General features: G+C 36.9%; 1 protein-coding gene across 4 annotated transcripts in view; it reads left to right on the forward strand.

Moving 5' to 3' along the window:
- The window catches only part of G2E3 (G2/M-phase specific E3 ubiquitin protein ligase), a 73,789-nt gene that overhangs the window by 21,008 nt on the left and 35,245 nt on the right, over positions 1–17,536 (forward strand). For 2 of the 4 annotated variants that reach the window (XM_027520691.1, XM_027520692.1), the window contains exons 2-4: positions 7,781–7,821; positions 12,464–12,561; positions 15,454–15,555. In XM_027520691.1, coding sequence (XP_027376492.1) covers positions 7,781–7,821; positions 12,464–12,561; positions 15,454–15,555 — 241 coding nt within the window. The remainder of the gene's footprint in view (positions 1–7,780; positions 7,822–12,463; positions 12,562–15,453; positions 15,556–17,536) is intronic. The other 2 variants (XM_027520693.1, XM_027520695.1) reach the window with 2 other exon arrangements.

The raw sequence follows: 17,536 nt of genomic DNA on the forward strand, positions 1-17,536 counted from the left end.
ATACAAATATATAAATGTGAAACATAATACAAGTGAGTTTTTCCAGATGGTGGTAGAGGTAAAGAACCCGCCTGCCAGTGTAGGAGATGAAAGTGATGCAGGTTCGATCCCTGGGTCGGAAAGATCCCCTGAAGTAGGAAATGGCAGCCCACTCCAGTATTCTTGTCTTGCGAATCCCATGGATCAAGGAACCTGGCTGGCTACTGTCCAAAGGGTCGTAAGGAGTCAGACACAACTGAAGCAACTTAGGACAACACAAATGGAAGGAGAAATAAAAAAGTCATCTCAAAAAATACAAGAAAAACTTTTAAGAAAATCCAGCATCCTTTCCACCTATCAGAACAAGATCCAGTTTCCCCCACAGTTGCTCACATCAGAAAGCTATAAGCCTCTTATCCTCATCCCTCAGAAGGCAGACAGAATGAAAACCACAGTCACAGAAAACTAATCAAACTTACCACATGGATCACAGCCTTGTCTCGCTCAATGAAACTATGAGCCATGCTGTGTAGGGCCACCCGGGACGGATGGGTCGTGATGGAGAGTTCTGAAAAACCGTGGTCCACTGGAGAAGGGAATGCCAAACCACTTCATTATTCTTGCCTTGAGAACCCCATGAACAGTATGAAAAGGCAAAAAGATAAGATGCTGAAAGATGAACTCCCCAGGTCGGTAGGTGCCCAATATGCTACTGGAGAAGACTGGAGAAATAACTTTAGCAGAAAGAATGAAGAGACAGAGCCAAAGCAAAACAGCACCCAGTTGTAGATCTGACTGATGATGGAAGTAAAGTCCGATGCTGTAAAGAGCACTATTGCATAAGAACCTGAATTGTTAGGCCCATGACTCAAGGTAAATTGAAAGTGGTCAAACAGGAGATGGCAAGAGTGAACATTGACATTTTAAGACTCAGTGAACTAAAATGGACTGGAATGGGTGAATTTAACTCAGATGACCATTATATCTACTACTGTGGGCAAGAATGCCTTAGAAGAAATGGAGTAACCCTCATAGTCAACAAGAGTCCAAAATGCAGTACTTGGGTGCAATCTCAAAAACGAAAGAATGATCTCCAAGGCAAACCATTCAGTATCACAGTAATCCAAGTCTATGCCCCAATCAGTAATGCTGAAGAAGCTGAAGTTGAGCCATTCTATGAAGACCTACAGGACCTCCTAGAACTAACACCCAAAAAATATGTCCTTTTCATTATAGGGGACTGGAATGAAAAAGTAGGAAGTCAAGAGATACCTGGAGTAACAGGCAAGTTTGGCCTTGGAGTACAAAATGGAGCAGGGCAAAGGCTAACAGTTTTGCCACGAGAATGCACTGGTCATAGCAAACACCCTTTTCCAGCAACACAAGAGACAGCTGTACACATGGATATCACCAGATGGTCAACACTGAAATCAGATTGCTTATATTCTTTGCAGCCAAAGATGGAGAAGCTCTATACAGTCAGCAAAAACAAGACCAGGAGCTGACTGTGGCTGAGATCATGAATTCCTTATTGCCAAATTCAGACTTAATTGAAGAAAGTAGGGAAAACCACTAAACCATTCAGGTATGACCTAAATCAAATAGCTGACGATGATACAGTGGAAGTGACAAATAGATTCAAGGGATTAGATCTGATAGACAGGGTGCCTGAAGAACTATGGACCGAGGTTTGTGACACTGTACAGGAGGTGTTGATCAAGACCATCCCCAAGAAAAGAGAAATGCAAGAAGGCAAAATGGTTGTCTAAGGAGGCCTTACAAATAGCTGAGAAAAGAGGAGGAGCAAAAGGCAAAGGAGAAAAGGAAAGATATAACCATTTGAATGCAGAGTTCCAAAGAATAGAGAGGAAAGATATGAAAACCTTCCTCAGTAATCAATGCAAAGAAATAGAGGAAAACAATAGAATGGGAAAGACTAGAGATCTCTTCAAGAAAATTAGAGATATCAAGGGAACATTTCATGTAAAGATGGGCACAATAAAGGAAAGAAATGATATGGACCTAACAGAGACAAAAGATACTAAGAGGTGGCAAGAATTCACAGAAGAACTATACAGAAAACATCTTCGTGACCCAGACAACCACGATGGTGTGGTCACTCACCTATAGCCAGACATCCTGGAATGTGAAGTCAGATGGGCCTTAGGAAGCATCACTATGAACAAAGCTAGTGGAGGTGATGGAATTCCAGCTGAGCTATTTCAAATCCTGAAGTATAATGCTGTTAAAGTGCTGCACTCAATATGTGGCAAATTTGGAAAACTCAACAGTAACCACAGGATTGGAAAAGGTCAGTTTTCATTCCAGAGAAAGGCAATGCCAAAGAATGCTCAAACTACCGCACAATTGCAGTCATCTCACACGCTAGCAAAGTAATGCTTAAAATTCTCCAAGCCAGACTTCAACATGAACTGAGAACTTCAGATGTTCAAGCTGTATTTAGAAAAGACAGAGGAATGAGAGATCCAATTGCCAACATCCACTGGATCATTGAAAAAGCAAGAGAATTCCAGAAAAACATCTACTACTGCTTTTATTGACTATGCCAAAGCCTTTGACTGTGTGGATCATAGCAAACTGTGGGAAATTCTGCAAGAGATGGGAATACCAGACCACCTGACCTGGCTCCTGAGAAATCTGTATGCAGGTCAGGAAGCAACAGTTAGAACTGGACATGGAACAACAGGTTCCAAATAGAAAAAGGTGTACGTACGTCAAGGCTGTCTGTATATTGTCACCCTGCTCATTTAACTTCTATGCAGAGTACATCATGAGAAATGCTGGGCTGGAAGAAGCACAAGCTGGAATCAAGATTGCCAGGAGAAATATCAGGAGAGATGTGCAGATGACACCACCCTTATGGCAGAAAGCGAAGAAAAACTGAAGAGCTTCTTGATGAAAGTGAAAGAGGAGAGTGAAATTGTAGGCTAAAAGCCAACATTCAGAAAACTAAGATCATGACATCTTTTCCCATCAATTCATGGCAAATAGATAGGGAAACAATGTAAACAGTGAGAGATTTTATTTTGGGGGGCTCCAAAATCACTGCAGATGGTGACTGCAGCCATGAAATTAAAAGACACTTGCTCCTTGGAAGAAAAGCAATGACCAACCTAGACAGCATACTAAAAAGCAGAGGTATTACTTTGCCAACAAAGATCTTTCTAGTCAAAGCTATGGTTTCCCAGTAGTCAGTCCTGTATGGATGTGACTGTTGGACTGTAAAGAAAGCTGAGTGCCGAAGAATTGATGCTTTTGAATTGTAATGTTCTTGAGAGTCCCTTGGACTGCAAGGAGATGTAACCAGTTACTCCTAAATGAAATCAGTCCTGAATATTCATCGGAAGGACTCATGCTAAAGCTGAAAATCCAATACTTTGGCCACCCAAGGTGAAGAACGGACTCCTTGGAAAAGATTGTGATGCTGGGAAAGATTGAAGGCAAGAGGAGAAGGGGACGACAGAGGATGAGATGGTTGGATGGCATCACCGACTGGATGGACATGAGTTTGAGTAAGCTCCAGGAGTTGGTGATGGACATGGAAGCCTGGCGTGATGCAGTCCCTGGGGTCTCAAAGAGTTGGACATGACTGAGTGAATGAAATGAACTGATCATCCTTTCATGATAAAAATTCTCAACATAATGGGTATAGAAGGGGGAAGTACCTCAACATTTTAAAGGTCATAGATGACAGGCTCACAGTTTTCATTTTACTCAATGGTAGAAGGTTGAAAACTTCTCCTGTAGGATCAGAAACAGGACAGGGGTGCCCATTCTCACCTCTCCTGTTCAGTGAGTACTAGAAGTCCTAGCCAGAGCAATCAGGCCAGAAATAGAAATGAAAGCATCTATGTCAGAAAACAGGAAGTAAAAATATGTTTGCAAATAGCAGGATCTTATTTATTGAAAACCCTAAGAATTCCACCAAAAAAACTGTTAATACAGCCACTCAGAGTGAGTGGGAGTCTGGCTTACTTGATTATATTTGTTATCTATTGCTGTGTAGCAGATCACTGCAAAACTTGGTGCCTTATAAGAACAGACATTTATTATTTGTCAGTTTCTGTGAGTCAGAAATTTGGGAACAGCTTAGCTGTGTGATTCTGGCTTTGGGTCTTCCATGAAGTTGCTCTTAGGCTGTCAACCACACTGCAGTCTTATAAAGGCTTGAATGGGGCTGGATGATTTATTTCTAAAATAGTTCACATATATATGATTGTGGGTAAATGCCTCAGTTCTTTGCCAAGTGGAGCTCTCCTAGGAGCATCGTGAGTCTTTAGGACATGGCAGTAAGCTTCCTCTAGTGCAAGGGATCCGTGATAGAGAGAAGGAGGAAGTCATAATGCCTTTTATGACCTAATTACGCTTTGTCACTTCTGCCAGACTATTTGGTGGAAGTTACTAAGCACAGCCACAGTCAAGAAAAAAAAAGATTAGGCTCCAACTTTTGAAGGGAGGAGATTCAGACTGAATGTCAGTGACTGACCAAGTGGAGGTAAGCAATACAGGAGACTCAGAATATGTCTAGATAGTGGCCTTCTGGAGTTCTTCATTAAATTGTTAATGGTTTCTCAGGGAAGGGAGGAATACTTTAGTAGTATTTCTAAGACCAAGACTTGGGCTGTTACTGAGATATTTTTGTACCTAGCATTATTCTCCTCTTTTCACTTAGGAAGACTTAAGATTCATGTACTGGAAACAAAATGATAAAATCTAGTTAAAATCATGTGAGGTGTTTTTTTTTTTGAAGTTTTGTTTTAGAGACTCCTGACTGAAGTAAATCATCATTGGGATGCTGTGGATTAGGAAGAAAGCTGATGTGAACTAGTCCAAAATATGAGTCTTGTAGTACCTTTGGAACATTATCCTGTTTGGGAGTAACTTTTAATTTTTATATAATCTTAAGCTTAGAAAGGACTTCCCACATGTCTTGGATGGTAAAGAATCCACCTGCAATACGGAGACCTGGGTTCGATCTCTGGGTCAGGAAGTTTCCCTGGAGAAAGGAATGGCAACCAATTCCAGTGTTCTTGCCTGGAGAATTCCATGGACAGAGGAGCCTGGTAGGCTATATAGTCCATGAGGTCATAAAGAGTCAGACACGACTGAGAAGCTAATACAAGTACACAAGTACAAGTAAGCTTAGAAAATAGCTGTAAGAATAGTGAAAGGAACTCCTATATACCCTTTAAACAGACTCCCCAGTGTATGTTTGTGACATTTGCCTTTCACCTGTTCTAGGCCAGCTGGCCTAAAACCACCAGGGATAAACCTGTAGTGTGATTAAGTTAGGTTTGTTGACAGTGCAGTGAGAGAGATCACAGACCAGGGGAACCACAAGACTTTGCCCCAAAGAGTAAAATAGATTTCTTACAGGATTTTGTAGAAGGGTGGCACTGAAGAAAAATTTAAATGAAGTAGTGTTTTGATAGAGTCAAAGCAAAACCAAGGTTATGTGTAAAAGAATCAACATTAGGTCTGAGCTGTAAAGTGGGCTTAAGGTGGTGTTTGCTTGAAAATTACAGAATTAAGAGCTTTTTGAACATTTCTTCTCCTAAAATTGCTTACTTAGATTATCCTAGGAAGAGAAGGGTATTTCAGAAAGTTTACTTAAGTTACTTCCCATCATCTTCCCAGTTGAGAGACAAGTACTGTTCTGATATTTTTTCCCTGATAAGTTACTTTTTTAAAAAAGGTAAAGAACTTCATGTAATTGGAATAAGGTAGATAATAATAGTGTGCGGTTTCTTTGACGCAACATGTTTGTAGATTCATCTGTTTTATTGCATCCTCAGCACTTGTTACCTTTTCACTGCTAAGTAGTATTACATTTTATTAATACACTGAAATTTGCATGTCAGTTTTCTTGTTGATGGACTTGTAGGCTTCCAGTTCGGGAGTATCATGAAGACAGCTGCTATGAGCATTTTTATATAAAGTTTTTAGTCTATATGTTTGTTTATTTCTCTTGGATGTATACCTGGCTGTGAAACTCCTACATCAAAGGCTAGGTGCTTGGGTATATATGTTTAACTTTTAAGAAACAGCTAAAACTTTGCAAAATGATTATTCCATTTTACATTCCCATCAATAATTTGTGAGAATTCCTAGTTGCTTCATATCCTTTCCAATGTTTGGTATTATAGGCTTTCTAATCTTAGACATTTTTACAGGTATAAAGTAGTCTTCATAGTGGTTTTAGTTTTTAATCATCCTAATTAGCAATGATGTTGAGCATTTTTTACGTGTTTATTGGCCATTTGTATATCTTGCTTCATGAAGTGTCTGTTAATGTCTTTTGCCCATTTCTTAGTTGTTGGCTTTGTATTGTTTTAGGAGTTCTTTATGTATTCTGGGTACAAGTCTTTGCCTGACACACTTTTATAAATATTTTCTCCTAGTATGTGGCGTGCAGAATTTACCTTCTTAATGATATCTTATGATGGGTAGAATCTTTTAAATTTGATGAAGTTATTTTAAAACTTAAATAGTTTTAGCTATCACAGTAAAGTCTGTGATCCACTTGAAACTAATTTTTATTTATGGTGTAAAGGGTGAATCTCAAGTTTCCCAATTTTCCATCCAGAGATCCATTTTTTCCAGCATCATTTGTTGATAAAAGACTTCTTTTTCTCATTGTTACCTTTGTTAAAAATCAAGTGACCCGAAAAGTCTGAATCTGTTTCTGGGCTCTTTATTTTTATTCCATTGGTCTGTGTGGAATACTGTGTATTAATACATTTTGAAAAGCTGTATAGAGTACCTATTAGATTGTTGAAAACAGGAAAAACCTTTCTTGTTCATGGTTTGATAGCTCTGGAGATCTTTCTTATGACCATCATCTTGCTGCCAGTGATATTTGGAGACTTTTCAGCATGAAGCACTATATATTCCTATATATATATATATTTTTTTTTTTTTGGTGATATGTGACATTGATACTCACTTTTATTCTTTTCTATTTGTAAAGATGCAGAAACACTTGTTTAGGTCAGAGTTCTGAGGCTAGTGATTAAGAAACCTCAGGTACCTTTTTTTAAGTCTTACGGTTGTCTGAACATATATTATAAAAATCTAGACAGAACTTCATTGCAGTGTTGAACCAAGAGAGATGCCCAGGTCCTTATAGTTTGAAGGGAAAGAGGAGGACAAGACATAGCCACATAGAAATTGTGATTTCTTATAAAGAAACATTAGTTTATAATCTTGCAAGTTAACCTGTATTGTGGACCTCAATCATTCTGAATTATCAATCCAATAAACTTAAGTAAGCAGTAGTTGGAATTCATCTGCAGAGGGGAAGGGTAAGAAATTATAAGCTGGAGAAATTGAATCTCAAATATAAATCTGTTGTTGGGATACTGACTAAATATTGTTTATAAGTTAAAATTTTTATATTTATTTTAGGTGAGGTGCTGTAATCATGTGTTTATGGAATTTTCTACAGTAGATTTGTGAAACTGCTAGAAAGTTGAAAGTCTTAAGTCTGTGTTCCTGGTATGTCCTGAGTTGGGTCTCCTTTTCAGTGAATACCAGTAGTCATCTTAATCTTTTTGATAACTAAAAAACATTTCTTCCAATTTCTACACTGTCCCTAGAATTTACCACCTTTGTTGAAAATTACTGGTCTTAGATGTGGAAAGGTAAGGAAATAAAGTACTGGAGTAAGAAATGATCATGCAGCTTGTTCGTTATCATACACTGACTAAATCTAAATAAAATGGGTAATTTGAGAATTTTGAAATTAAGATGTCTGATTGTATATTCTTATTTTTTCTAGTAAAATGAATGAAAGTAAACCTGGAGGCTCACAGAATTCTAGTAAGTAATCATATTTAAAATATTTTCAAATTTAACTTAAAATATTACAATACATCATTCTTGCTTTTTTTTTAATTACAATTAATCTTTTAGACTGCTACTCAAACACTAGGAATGAATTTCCTGATCCATGCTTAGATCATGTTTCTATATACTGAAGTATAATGTTTTATGTATTAATTTCAACAAAAATCTGCTAGAAAAGGATAATTTGCCAAATTTTATTTGTATATTCTGTATTTATCAAATGTGGTTTGTATTTGAACAAAACAGTATTATTTCTTTAATAAATACGATTTTTTTTTTACCTTTTTGTGTGATTTTTCTTCTTACAAAAGATAAAATGCAAATGAGAACAGTTAATGTACAAAAGTTTAACATGAAAAGGAAAACTTGCCTGTTAGTGCTCACAACCATCTCCTCAAACAGATGTAGACTTTACTTTTAGTTGTTTTCTTCATTTATTAGTTATAAATAGTATGTATTGATTTGCTACTATGGAAGATGAAACTTTTAAATTGTTACTTTATACTCAGTTGCCACTACTTCACCTGATCTACCCTTTTTAAAATTTATTGTTTGATTGCCTCTAAAAGTATTACACTTAAAACTGAATCTTTACTCTCACTTATAGAGTACCTATTGGAGAAGGCAGTGGCACCCCACTCCAGTACTCTTGCCTGGAAAATCCCATGCATGGAGGAACCTGGAAGGCTAGAGTACATGGGGTCGCTGAGGGTCGGACACGATTGAGTGACTTCCCTTTCACTTTTCACTTTCATGCATTGGAGAAGGAAATGGCAACCCACTCCAGTGTTCTTGCCTGGAGAATCCCAGGGATGGGGGAGCCTGGTGGGCTGCTGTCTATGGGGTCACACAGAGTCGGGCACTACTGAAGTGACTTAGCAGCAGCAGCAGCATAGAGTATCTATTAACTGCCTATCATATTGGGTAAGGAAATTTATGCCCTTAAACCTCCCGCTACTTTGCTTTCCTACTTTTACCTATATACTTCTATCAGTTATGCTAATAGTTCTGAAACTTAGTAGTTCATGGGCTACCGTCTTATATTTGTCAAATGTAAATATCACCTGTTACTGTTATTTGGTTAGTATTTTTCTTAAGTTTGTCTCAGCTTTTTACTTGAATGAACGTGTTCATTTTATTACTGTAACATAACCACTATCGTTTGCTGAAGAGTTATGTGAAAGGTGTAGAATCGTTTGTAGAAGGTGGTATTAATAAATGTAATAAAGTTGGAACAATTTTACAGAATTTTAAATGTTAAAATTAATATGCAAAGTACAAATAAAATCAAAAGTAACCTACTTACAAAAATGCATGCCTGAAACCTGGTCTGTTCTGTGCCCAGGGCCTTGGTACCAGGCAAAGAGAGGAGGGAAACAGATGGAAAGCACAAGTCCATAGCATATAGCAGATGCAGCTCCATCAAGCTGTAGTGAGGGAGAGCAAATACAGGATGGATGTTTCACAATATTAAGTATTGGTTTCTTTCCAGTCCTGAAATCTATTTTGTGAGTAACCTGTTGACAGATACAGTACATTTTCAACATATAACATCCATTCTTGATTACATATTAAATAAGGTAAATAAGATTAGCTGCTGTAGTAGGTAAACCCTGAGGTTTTAATGGTTTAACATAATAAACATTTTATTACTTGGTCATGTTACACTCCAGTGTAGATTGGTTAGGGGAGATTGAAAGAGGCTTTATGTTCTATACATTTAGAGTTCATTTAGAGTTCACGTTCATTCCATCTTATATTGATTAACTGCCGTGAGATACTCAGTCTTTTCAACTAGTGATTTTTTTCCTTGTTTTGTTAGTATGGTATTAGAAATACGATGTACAAATAAATATCATAAGATAAAAAGGATTGGTAATTATATTAATAACATTCAGGTCTACCTTTGTGCATACCTTTTTAATTATGTTGCTATATATTATCTCATTTAATGCTCATTAAATCATAGTCTGAGGTAAGTGCTATTGTTGTCCTTATTTTTATAAGACGAGGAACCAGAACCATAAAGTGTTTATGTGACCTGTTCAGGGTTACACAGCAAGAGTGTAGAACTAGGTCTTCACTCAGATCTCCCTGACTCCGCGATTTGCCTTTAAAGTTTTATTATTGTGATAAAGAACATAGAATTTATCATATTAACTATTTTGAAGGGTGGCACTTCATTCAGAGTTGTGTAGCTGTTAACACTGTCTAGTTCCAAAGCATTATCCCTCCAGAAAGAAACTATCCACTAGGTAGTTACTTCTCATTTCTTCTGTCCTCAGCTTGTGAAGACAACCAGCCTACTTTTTGTCTGTCTCTATGGATTTACCTGTTTTGGATAATGTAATCTATTATATAAATGGAATCATGTAATTTGTGACCTTTTGTGCTTGGATTCTTTGACTTACCATAGTGTTTCTATGGTAACACTCATAGAAAGACTCATCTGTTGTTGTAGCATATATCAGTATTTCATTCCTTTTTATAGCTGAAAGATACTCCGTTATATGGTCATTGTATATTTGGTTAACCCATTCATCATTCATCCATCTATTTGATGGATGAATGGAAATTTGATTTGTTTTCCCTTTTTGGCTACTGTGAACAGTGCTGCTATGAAGATTAATATACAAATATTTGTTTGAACATCTGTTTTTAATTCTTTGGTATTATATATAACCAGTAGTGAAATTGTTATATAGTAACTATGTTTAACTTTTTGAAGAACTGCTCACTATTTTCCAAAGTGATTGTACTATTATTACATTTCACCTAGCAGTATATGAGGGTTTTGATTTCACTATCTCCTTGACAGCATTTGTTATTTGAGATTTTTTGTTTTAGCCATATCTTCTTCGGAGAAATGTTTATTCAGATGCTTTGTCCCATTTTAAGATTGAGTTGTGTTTTTCTTGTTGGGTTGTAAAGCTTACGAACACTAGACTCTTAAAAGGTGTATGATTTCCAAATGTATTTAACCATTCTGTAGATTGACTTTTCCCTGTGTTGATAGTTGTCTTTGATGCACAGAAGTTTTAAATTTTGATGAAGTCCAGTTTATCTTTTTTTTTCTTTTATTGCTTTTGTTTTTGGTGTCATGTGGTATCTGAAAAACTATTGCCAAACCAAGGTTTTGAAGATTTTCCCCCCCTGTGTTTTCTTCTAAGTGGTTTATAGTTTTGGCTCTTACGTTTAAGTCTTTGATCTATTTTGAGTTAATTTTTGTATAGTTTATGGAGAAGGATTCAGTTTTACTATCTTGCATGTGACTTTCCAGTTGTCGCAGCCCCCTTTGTTAAAGAGACTGTTTTTCCCCATTGAATGATCTTGGAATCCTTGTTCAAAATTTAATTGACCATTGATACCTGAGTTTATTTCTGGACTCTTTTCCATTGATCTGTATGTCTGTCCTTATGTCAGTACCACACTCTTGATTTCTGTAGTTTCATTATAAGTTTTGAGTCTTCTCTTTTTCTCTGGCTAAAGGTTTGCCAGTTTTGTTGACCTTTTCAAAGAACCAGCTTTGTTTGCATTTATTCTCTCTATTCTGTATGTCATTTATTTCTGTTCTTATCTCTATTATTGCCTTTCTTATGCTAGTTTTGGGTTTAGTATGTTCTTTTTCTAGTTCTTTATTGTTAAAATAAAGTTACTGATTGGGATCATTCCTTTTTCATATAGGCTTGCTCTATGGGTCTACAAGCCTAAAGATCAGCCAGAGGTGAAAGCTTAGAGTTCTTAGGGTCATTTCTGAGCGTGCATCCAGCCCTGGGCATGTGATGTCCTTCTAGATTCCCTCGTATATATGGGAGCTTTTCAGAGCCCTTATCTTCCCATGTATCTTCCTTTACCTAGTCTCTTCTTTCCTAGCCTTTTTGGTCTTTGCCTACTTGCCCTGTTATCCTTTGCTTCAAGCTGCTGCCTCTAGTATATTTGTCTTAAATGCTTTTGACAGTCACACTCCAGCCCTGAGAAAGTTCTTACACAGATGAAAGAAGGGCAGGCATCTGAGCCCATCCCCTGGGGAGCCACCATACATGTCAGAACACACACAATCACATTTCTCTAACAAGGTCCATATTCCCTCCTCTTAAGACAGTCCACACCGGGAGCATGGCCTAAGGAACAGTACACATTGATCCTGGGCTTAAGGCCATTGCCTGGTTGGAGAGTGAGGGATAGTAGGCAGGTAAGTTAAAATGCCACAGATCTGTCATCAAATTTTGGCAGCTTGTTTATTAAGCATTTTTCTCATTATTTCAAGTTTTTAAATCAGATTTCAGACTTTCTGAAAAGTTGATTCTGATGGGTTTGGCAGCATTATCATTGCTTTAGTGGAGAGATGAAGTTTTAGAGTTTACTAATTGGTTGTTTTCAATGAGTTGCCAATTTTGTTAAAGATTAATTTAAAAATGTAAAGTCACATTGTTTTAGCAGTAGGTATTGAAAGTCTTAGTTTACTGAAAACAATATAATGTAATTTGTTCTCAAAAAGAACTGAACACATCGTTGAGAGAAACACCAATTCCATAGGGTTTGTTTTTGTTTTTGTTTTTTTTTTTTTTGGTTTTTGTTTAAATTTTTTTATATCTATTACTTTTTTCACTGTTAGCTTGTGTTTTCTGTCGAAAAAATGATGACTGTCCTATTAAATATGGAGAAAAGAAAACTAATGAGAAATGGAATCTCACTGTACATTACTATTGTTTGGTGAGTATAATTTTTAATTAAATCCTAAAAATTTGGTATTCTTCTAAAGAAGAGAATTTGATCCTGATGGCTGGTTTCTGAGAAATGGATAAGTCATTTAACTTTCCTGGATCTCTTTTGCTATGTAAAAATAAGATTTTTCATTTATCATATTCTAAGATTCTGAAATGACTTGATACATAGTAATACTTGTCATCATTACCTACTTATTTTTGTCTAACCCTTTGGGGCCTCAGTGGAAAAATAAAATGGTTAGGTCTGTAAGGGAGTTGTTCATTTTGCAACTTTGTTGTTTACATGGCTGCTAGTGATAATTATCAGAAAGGACCTGTTTGAAGGCTCAGGAAGTAAAATAAAAGTATTTTATTTCACGGAGAACCTGAAAAGAGAAATTTTGACTGCAGGTAATAAATATTTGTGGAAAAGGAAATAGGTTAATTTATGGATCACTCAGTTGCAAGAAAAAATGATGATATATTGAGAATTGTCTCTCATTTTTTCCCCATTCCCTCTACCAACTTCTCATCTCATTGAATCTGCTTTAAGATACTAGTGGTACCGTCACTGCCTTAGCATGATGCCAAGGTTACATGAGTATATACAGTATTCCTTGGCACTTGCAATAGATATATATTGCTGCTTCACTGATTGTCCAGCTTATAAGTGAAATTTAGCAGCTTATAAGTGAATCAATTTTATATACACACACACACACACACACACACACACACACACACACATATCCACTCTTTTTTAGATTCTTTTCCCATATAGGGTACAGAGTATTGAGTAGAGTTCCCTGTGCTATACGGTAGGTTCTTATTAGTTATCTATTTTTAATATAATAGTGTGTATATGTCAATCCCAGTCTCCCAGTTTATCCTTCTCCCCACTCCCTGACTGTTCCCCTTTGGTACCCATAAGTTTGTTTTCTACATCTGTGACTCTGTTTCTGTTCTTAAGTGGTTTATGGGGCACAGAAATGTGGTATTGGCTGAGATGGGTGGTTCTGGCTTAGGGCCTCTTCTACATGAGGCTACAGTTGACATGTCAGCATGGTTTGGTCATCTGAAAGCTTGACAGGCTGGAGTATCCACCTCCAGTGGCTCACTTATGTGGCTTTTGGCCTCAGTTCTCTTGCCTCTTGGCAGGAGGCCTCAGTTCCTTACTTCCTGGGCACCTCTGTAGGGCTGCCCACAGCATGACATCAGGCTTCTCCCAGAGCAAGTAATAAAAGAAAGGGATAGATATACACCAAGATGGAACTATATGACCTAGTTTTTATAATCATATACCACTATTACTTTTCCTTTATTCTGTTAGAGGTGAGTCATGATTCTAGCTCACACTTAAGGAGAAGGAAATTAGTTCCCACCACTTTTAAGGGAGGAGTATCAACAAATTTAGGGGCGTATTTTTATTCTTACAACAGCATCCATGTTAAAACTTAGATGCTTCCTTGAGTAATACTTTAACATAAATTCTTGGTGTTTCTCTAAGGTTTGTAAACTGATCTAGGAACCTAATTACTTTGTACCAAGACTTAGGGGAACATGAAGTTGATATTCCAGATTATTTGTCTTAGAGTCATATAGGGCTTAGAGTCTTACCTGGCTTCCCAAGTGGCTCAGTGGTAAAGAATCTGCCTGCCAATGCAGGAGATGTCGATTCAGTTCTTGGGTCAGGAAGATCCCCTGGAGAAGGAAATGGCAACCCACTCCAGTACTCTTGCTTGGGAAATCCCATGGACAAAGGAGCCTGGTAGGTTACAGTCCGTGGGGTCACAAAAGAGTCAGACAGGACTTAGTGAATAAACAACAACAACACTACCGACAACACAGAGTCTTACAGTTTGTATCACAAAAGAAAACCTTTTTATATTTCTAAACAGTTCATTTTACTTTTTATGTAATAGAATTAGAAGAGACCTATTTTATTATTAGTCAGTGTGTTGGTTTTTTTTTCCCCCCCCCTGTAATTTTTAAGTAATCTATGGCCCTTTTGGGATTTTTTAAGATACACTGATTAAAATCTCTAATCACAAGTCTGAAGTATTACTGAGTTATTTAATATATTTAACTTGGTCATATCAAAATTTCCTTTATGTTCTTTCTTATTTTATTAATGAGTGTAGTAATCCCAAAACACGTTGACCCTAGTTCAACACTTACAGGACTGGTGTTTCATTGTGAACGGGAAGGTATAGTAATATTATAAATGATAATGGAATATTAGAGCTGAGACTTGGAAACAACCTAGTCTGTTGTTTTTATTTTTGTGTTTAATATTAGAAACACTGAATTACTTGCTTAGGGCTCCAGAAAGTTGGGCTCAGATCCTGGTTTGCAAGCCAGTACTTATTCACAGCCTCATGCTTTTTCTTGATTCATGTTCCCTTAATATATTTAAACTGAGGTTAAAACCTATTTTAAAAAATTTATTTTCATTAACTATAATTCAATAGATTATCTATAATTACGTCTTTTATGATTCAGAATCCAGCTAGACTTATAGTTAACCTGAAATATCACTGATAATTATCTCCATAGTATTTATTACTATTACATATACATCTTTCAGTATATGCCGCTTTTTCCCGCCTAAAACTTGATCGTAAGTGTTTATTGTTTGTCTTCCTTCCCTTTCCCTGTTATTTTCTATGATACTTTTTAGAAACCAGTTTGGTTATATAACATGTTAATATATAGTGTCTTTGAAATCAAACAATATGAGTAGCCTCTTACTTTGACTATGAAAAATAACTATTATAGGTAAGAGATACTTGAAATTAGAGTGTTTTATATCCATTTTTATTGGAATATTATAGATATATATTTTTTATTCCGAACAAGTTTCTTAGAGTTTATTTTCTAATTGAGAATATATTCATAGTTGATGTCAAGTGGAATTTGGCAGAGGGGTAAAGAAGAAGAAGGAGTTTATGGTTTTCTAATAGAAGATATCAGGAAAGAAGTGACTAGGGCTTCTAAACTGGTAAGTAAATTACTTTACTCATTGCACCATAAATATTGTCAGTATTAAGGAAGTCTTTTGCATCACATTCTGTACTAGAAATTGATAAGACATTGATTTTATGTTATTTTTGTCACAGTAAATTTTAGAACATTTTGTATTTTTTCAAATGAAAGAGCTAAACCAACCTTGGATAACATGTGTGGCAATACTGATTTCACTGCTTGTCTTCCAACCTACCCATCGTTTCATCCACTCTTACCATCAGAATTATGATCCTACTTCCACTGAATTGTTCTTCATATCTTCTATCCTGAGGCAATCCAGTTATTTACTTTTCATTCTTATGCCTCAGTTGCTGGGTTGGAGAGATAGCTTGAGATGGAAACTACACAGCTCTACAGACCAATCATTTATGGTCTCCTTCTGTCTTGTGGCTCTTCTGTGACACAGTTTGCTTATGTTCAGTGCCTTCGCCTGCTCTCCGAGATAAGTATTCTGAACTTTAACTCCTTATTCATTCAGTTACAATTTGTGAATCTTCTCTGTGATGGCTGTTACTACATGAGGGAATGGACTGTAGGTCTCCATGTGTTCTGAGTAGAAACCATGAGAGTTACAGAACGAGAAGATTGGAAGTACAGGGGCTTCTGTTCAGAGAATGGGGCACTGGAATTAACGACTTCCATGGTGGAGCAGTTTTGGCTGATGAGAGGACTCTTCATTACACTGAAGTGGAGATGAAGTGCATTGACACATTTTAATTGAGGAAGTAAAAACAAAAAGATTGTCCTATCAGTGCAGAAGTCATTTAGAATGATAACAGGAATTAAAATACAGAGGAGGGTGCCAAAGTCTGGAGGAAGTTAGGTAGGTGACATTAGGTTCTAGGACCAGATCTTTTTAAGTCTGAAGGTAGAGTAGTGGCCTACAGTCTGCAGCACAGAACTTAAAACAATGTTCTGTTTGTCCTTCTCCCTACCTCTATCTATATTTATGTCCATTCCTTGTCAAGTCTGGAAATGGAGGAGGATGAAAAAATAAGCAGCTTCATACAAGAAGTTCTATAAGGGAAGCATTCAGAGAATTTTATTTTGGTTGAGACAAAGATATGAAAGTGGTTATTTTTAAGGATATTCAAGATTCAGGGGTGTGTGTGTTAGTTGCTCAGACATGTCCAACTCTTTGCGATCCCATGGACTGTAGCCCACCAGGCTCCTCTGTCCATGGAATTCACCAGGCAAGAATACTGGAGTGGGTTGCCATTTCCTTCTCCAGGATCTTCCTGACCCAGGGATCGAACCCAGGTCTCCTGTATTGCAGGCAGATGCTTTACCATCTGACCTACTATGGAAGCCCAAGATACAGAGGAGGTAATGATAAACTAGAGGTTCTAAGGCACAAGGGGAAACCTTGGAGAAAAGGTTAAAGTGACATTTACCTATGGGCCTTGTGGGAGTATTAGTACCAAAATTTTTCAATCTTCTGGTGATAGTGAACTTGTCATGAAAGATGGCCTCTGCAGGTACTGTTTGGAAATCCTTTCTTAAGACATCATATCCTCTCTGAGTATATTGTGAACCTGTGAGAATTTCTTGATCCTGAAGAGGTGTCTCGATTTACGACCTTAAAATAGAATTCCATATGTCAGTTTACAGGGAGAGACTTAGGTTAGCAAGGTATCATTCTACAACCTGGCAGTGCTTGACAGGTGGACAGTATAATCCCTTCATCAGTGGCCAATATGATGCTCATCTCAAAGGTTCCAAGATACATGAAGTACTCTTCTGTATTTTAGTAATGATTGATTCATCTAATTATTTTTCTGTTTATATACTGTAGTGATATTTAAGTTAGAGGCAGTGGTATTTGTTTCCTAGGGCTACTATAATAGATTACCCCAAACTGGGTCGCTTAAAACAGAAATGTATTCTCTCAGAATTCTGGAGACCGGAAGTTCCAAATCAAGCTGTCAGAGGGATTGACTTCTGGAAGCTCTGAG

The sequence above is a fragment of the Bos indicus x Bos taurus genome, chromosome 21 (genome assembly GCF_003369695.1).
Source record: "Bos indicus x Bos taurus breed Angus x Brahman F1 hybrid chromosome 21, Bos_hybrid_MaternalHap_v2.0, whole genome shotgun sequence".
NCBI classification, from domain to species: Eukaryota; Metazoa; Chordata; class Mammalia; order Artiodactyla; family Bovidae; genus Bos; species Bos indicus x Bos taurus.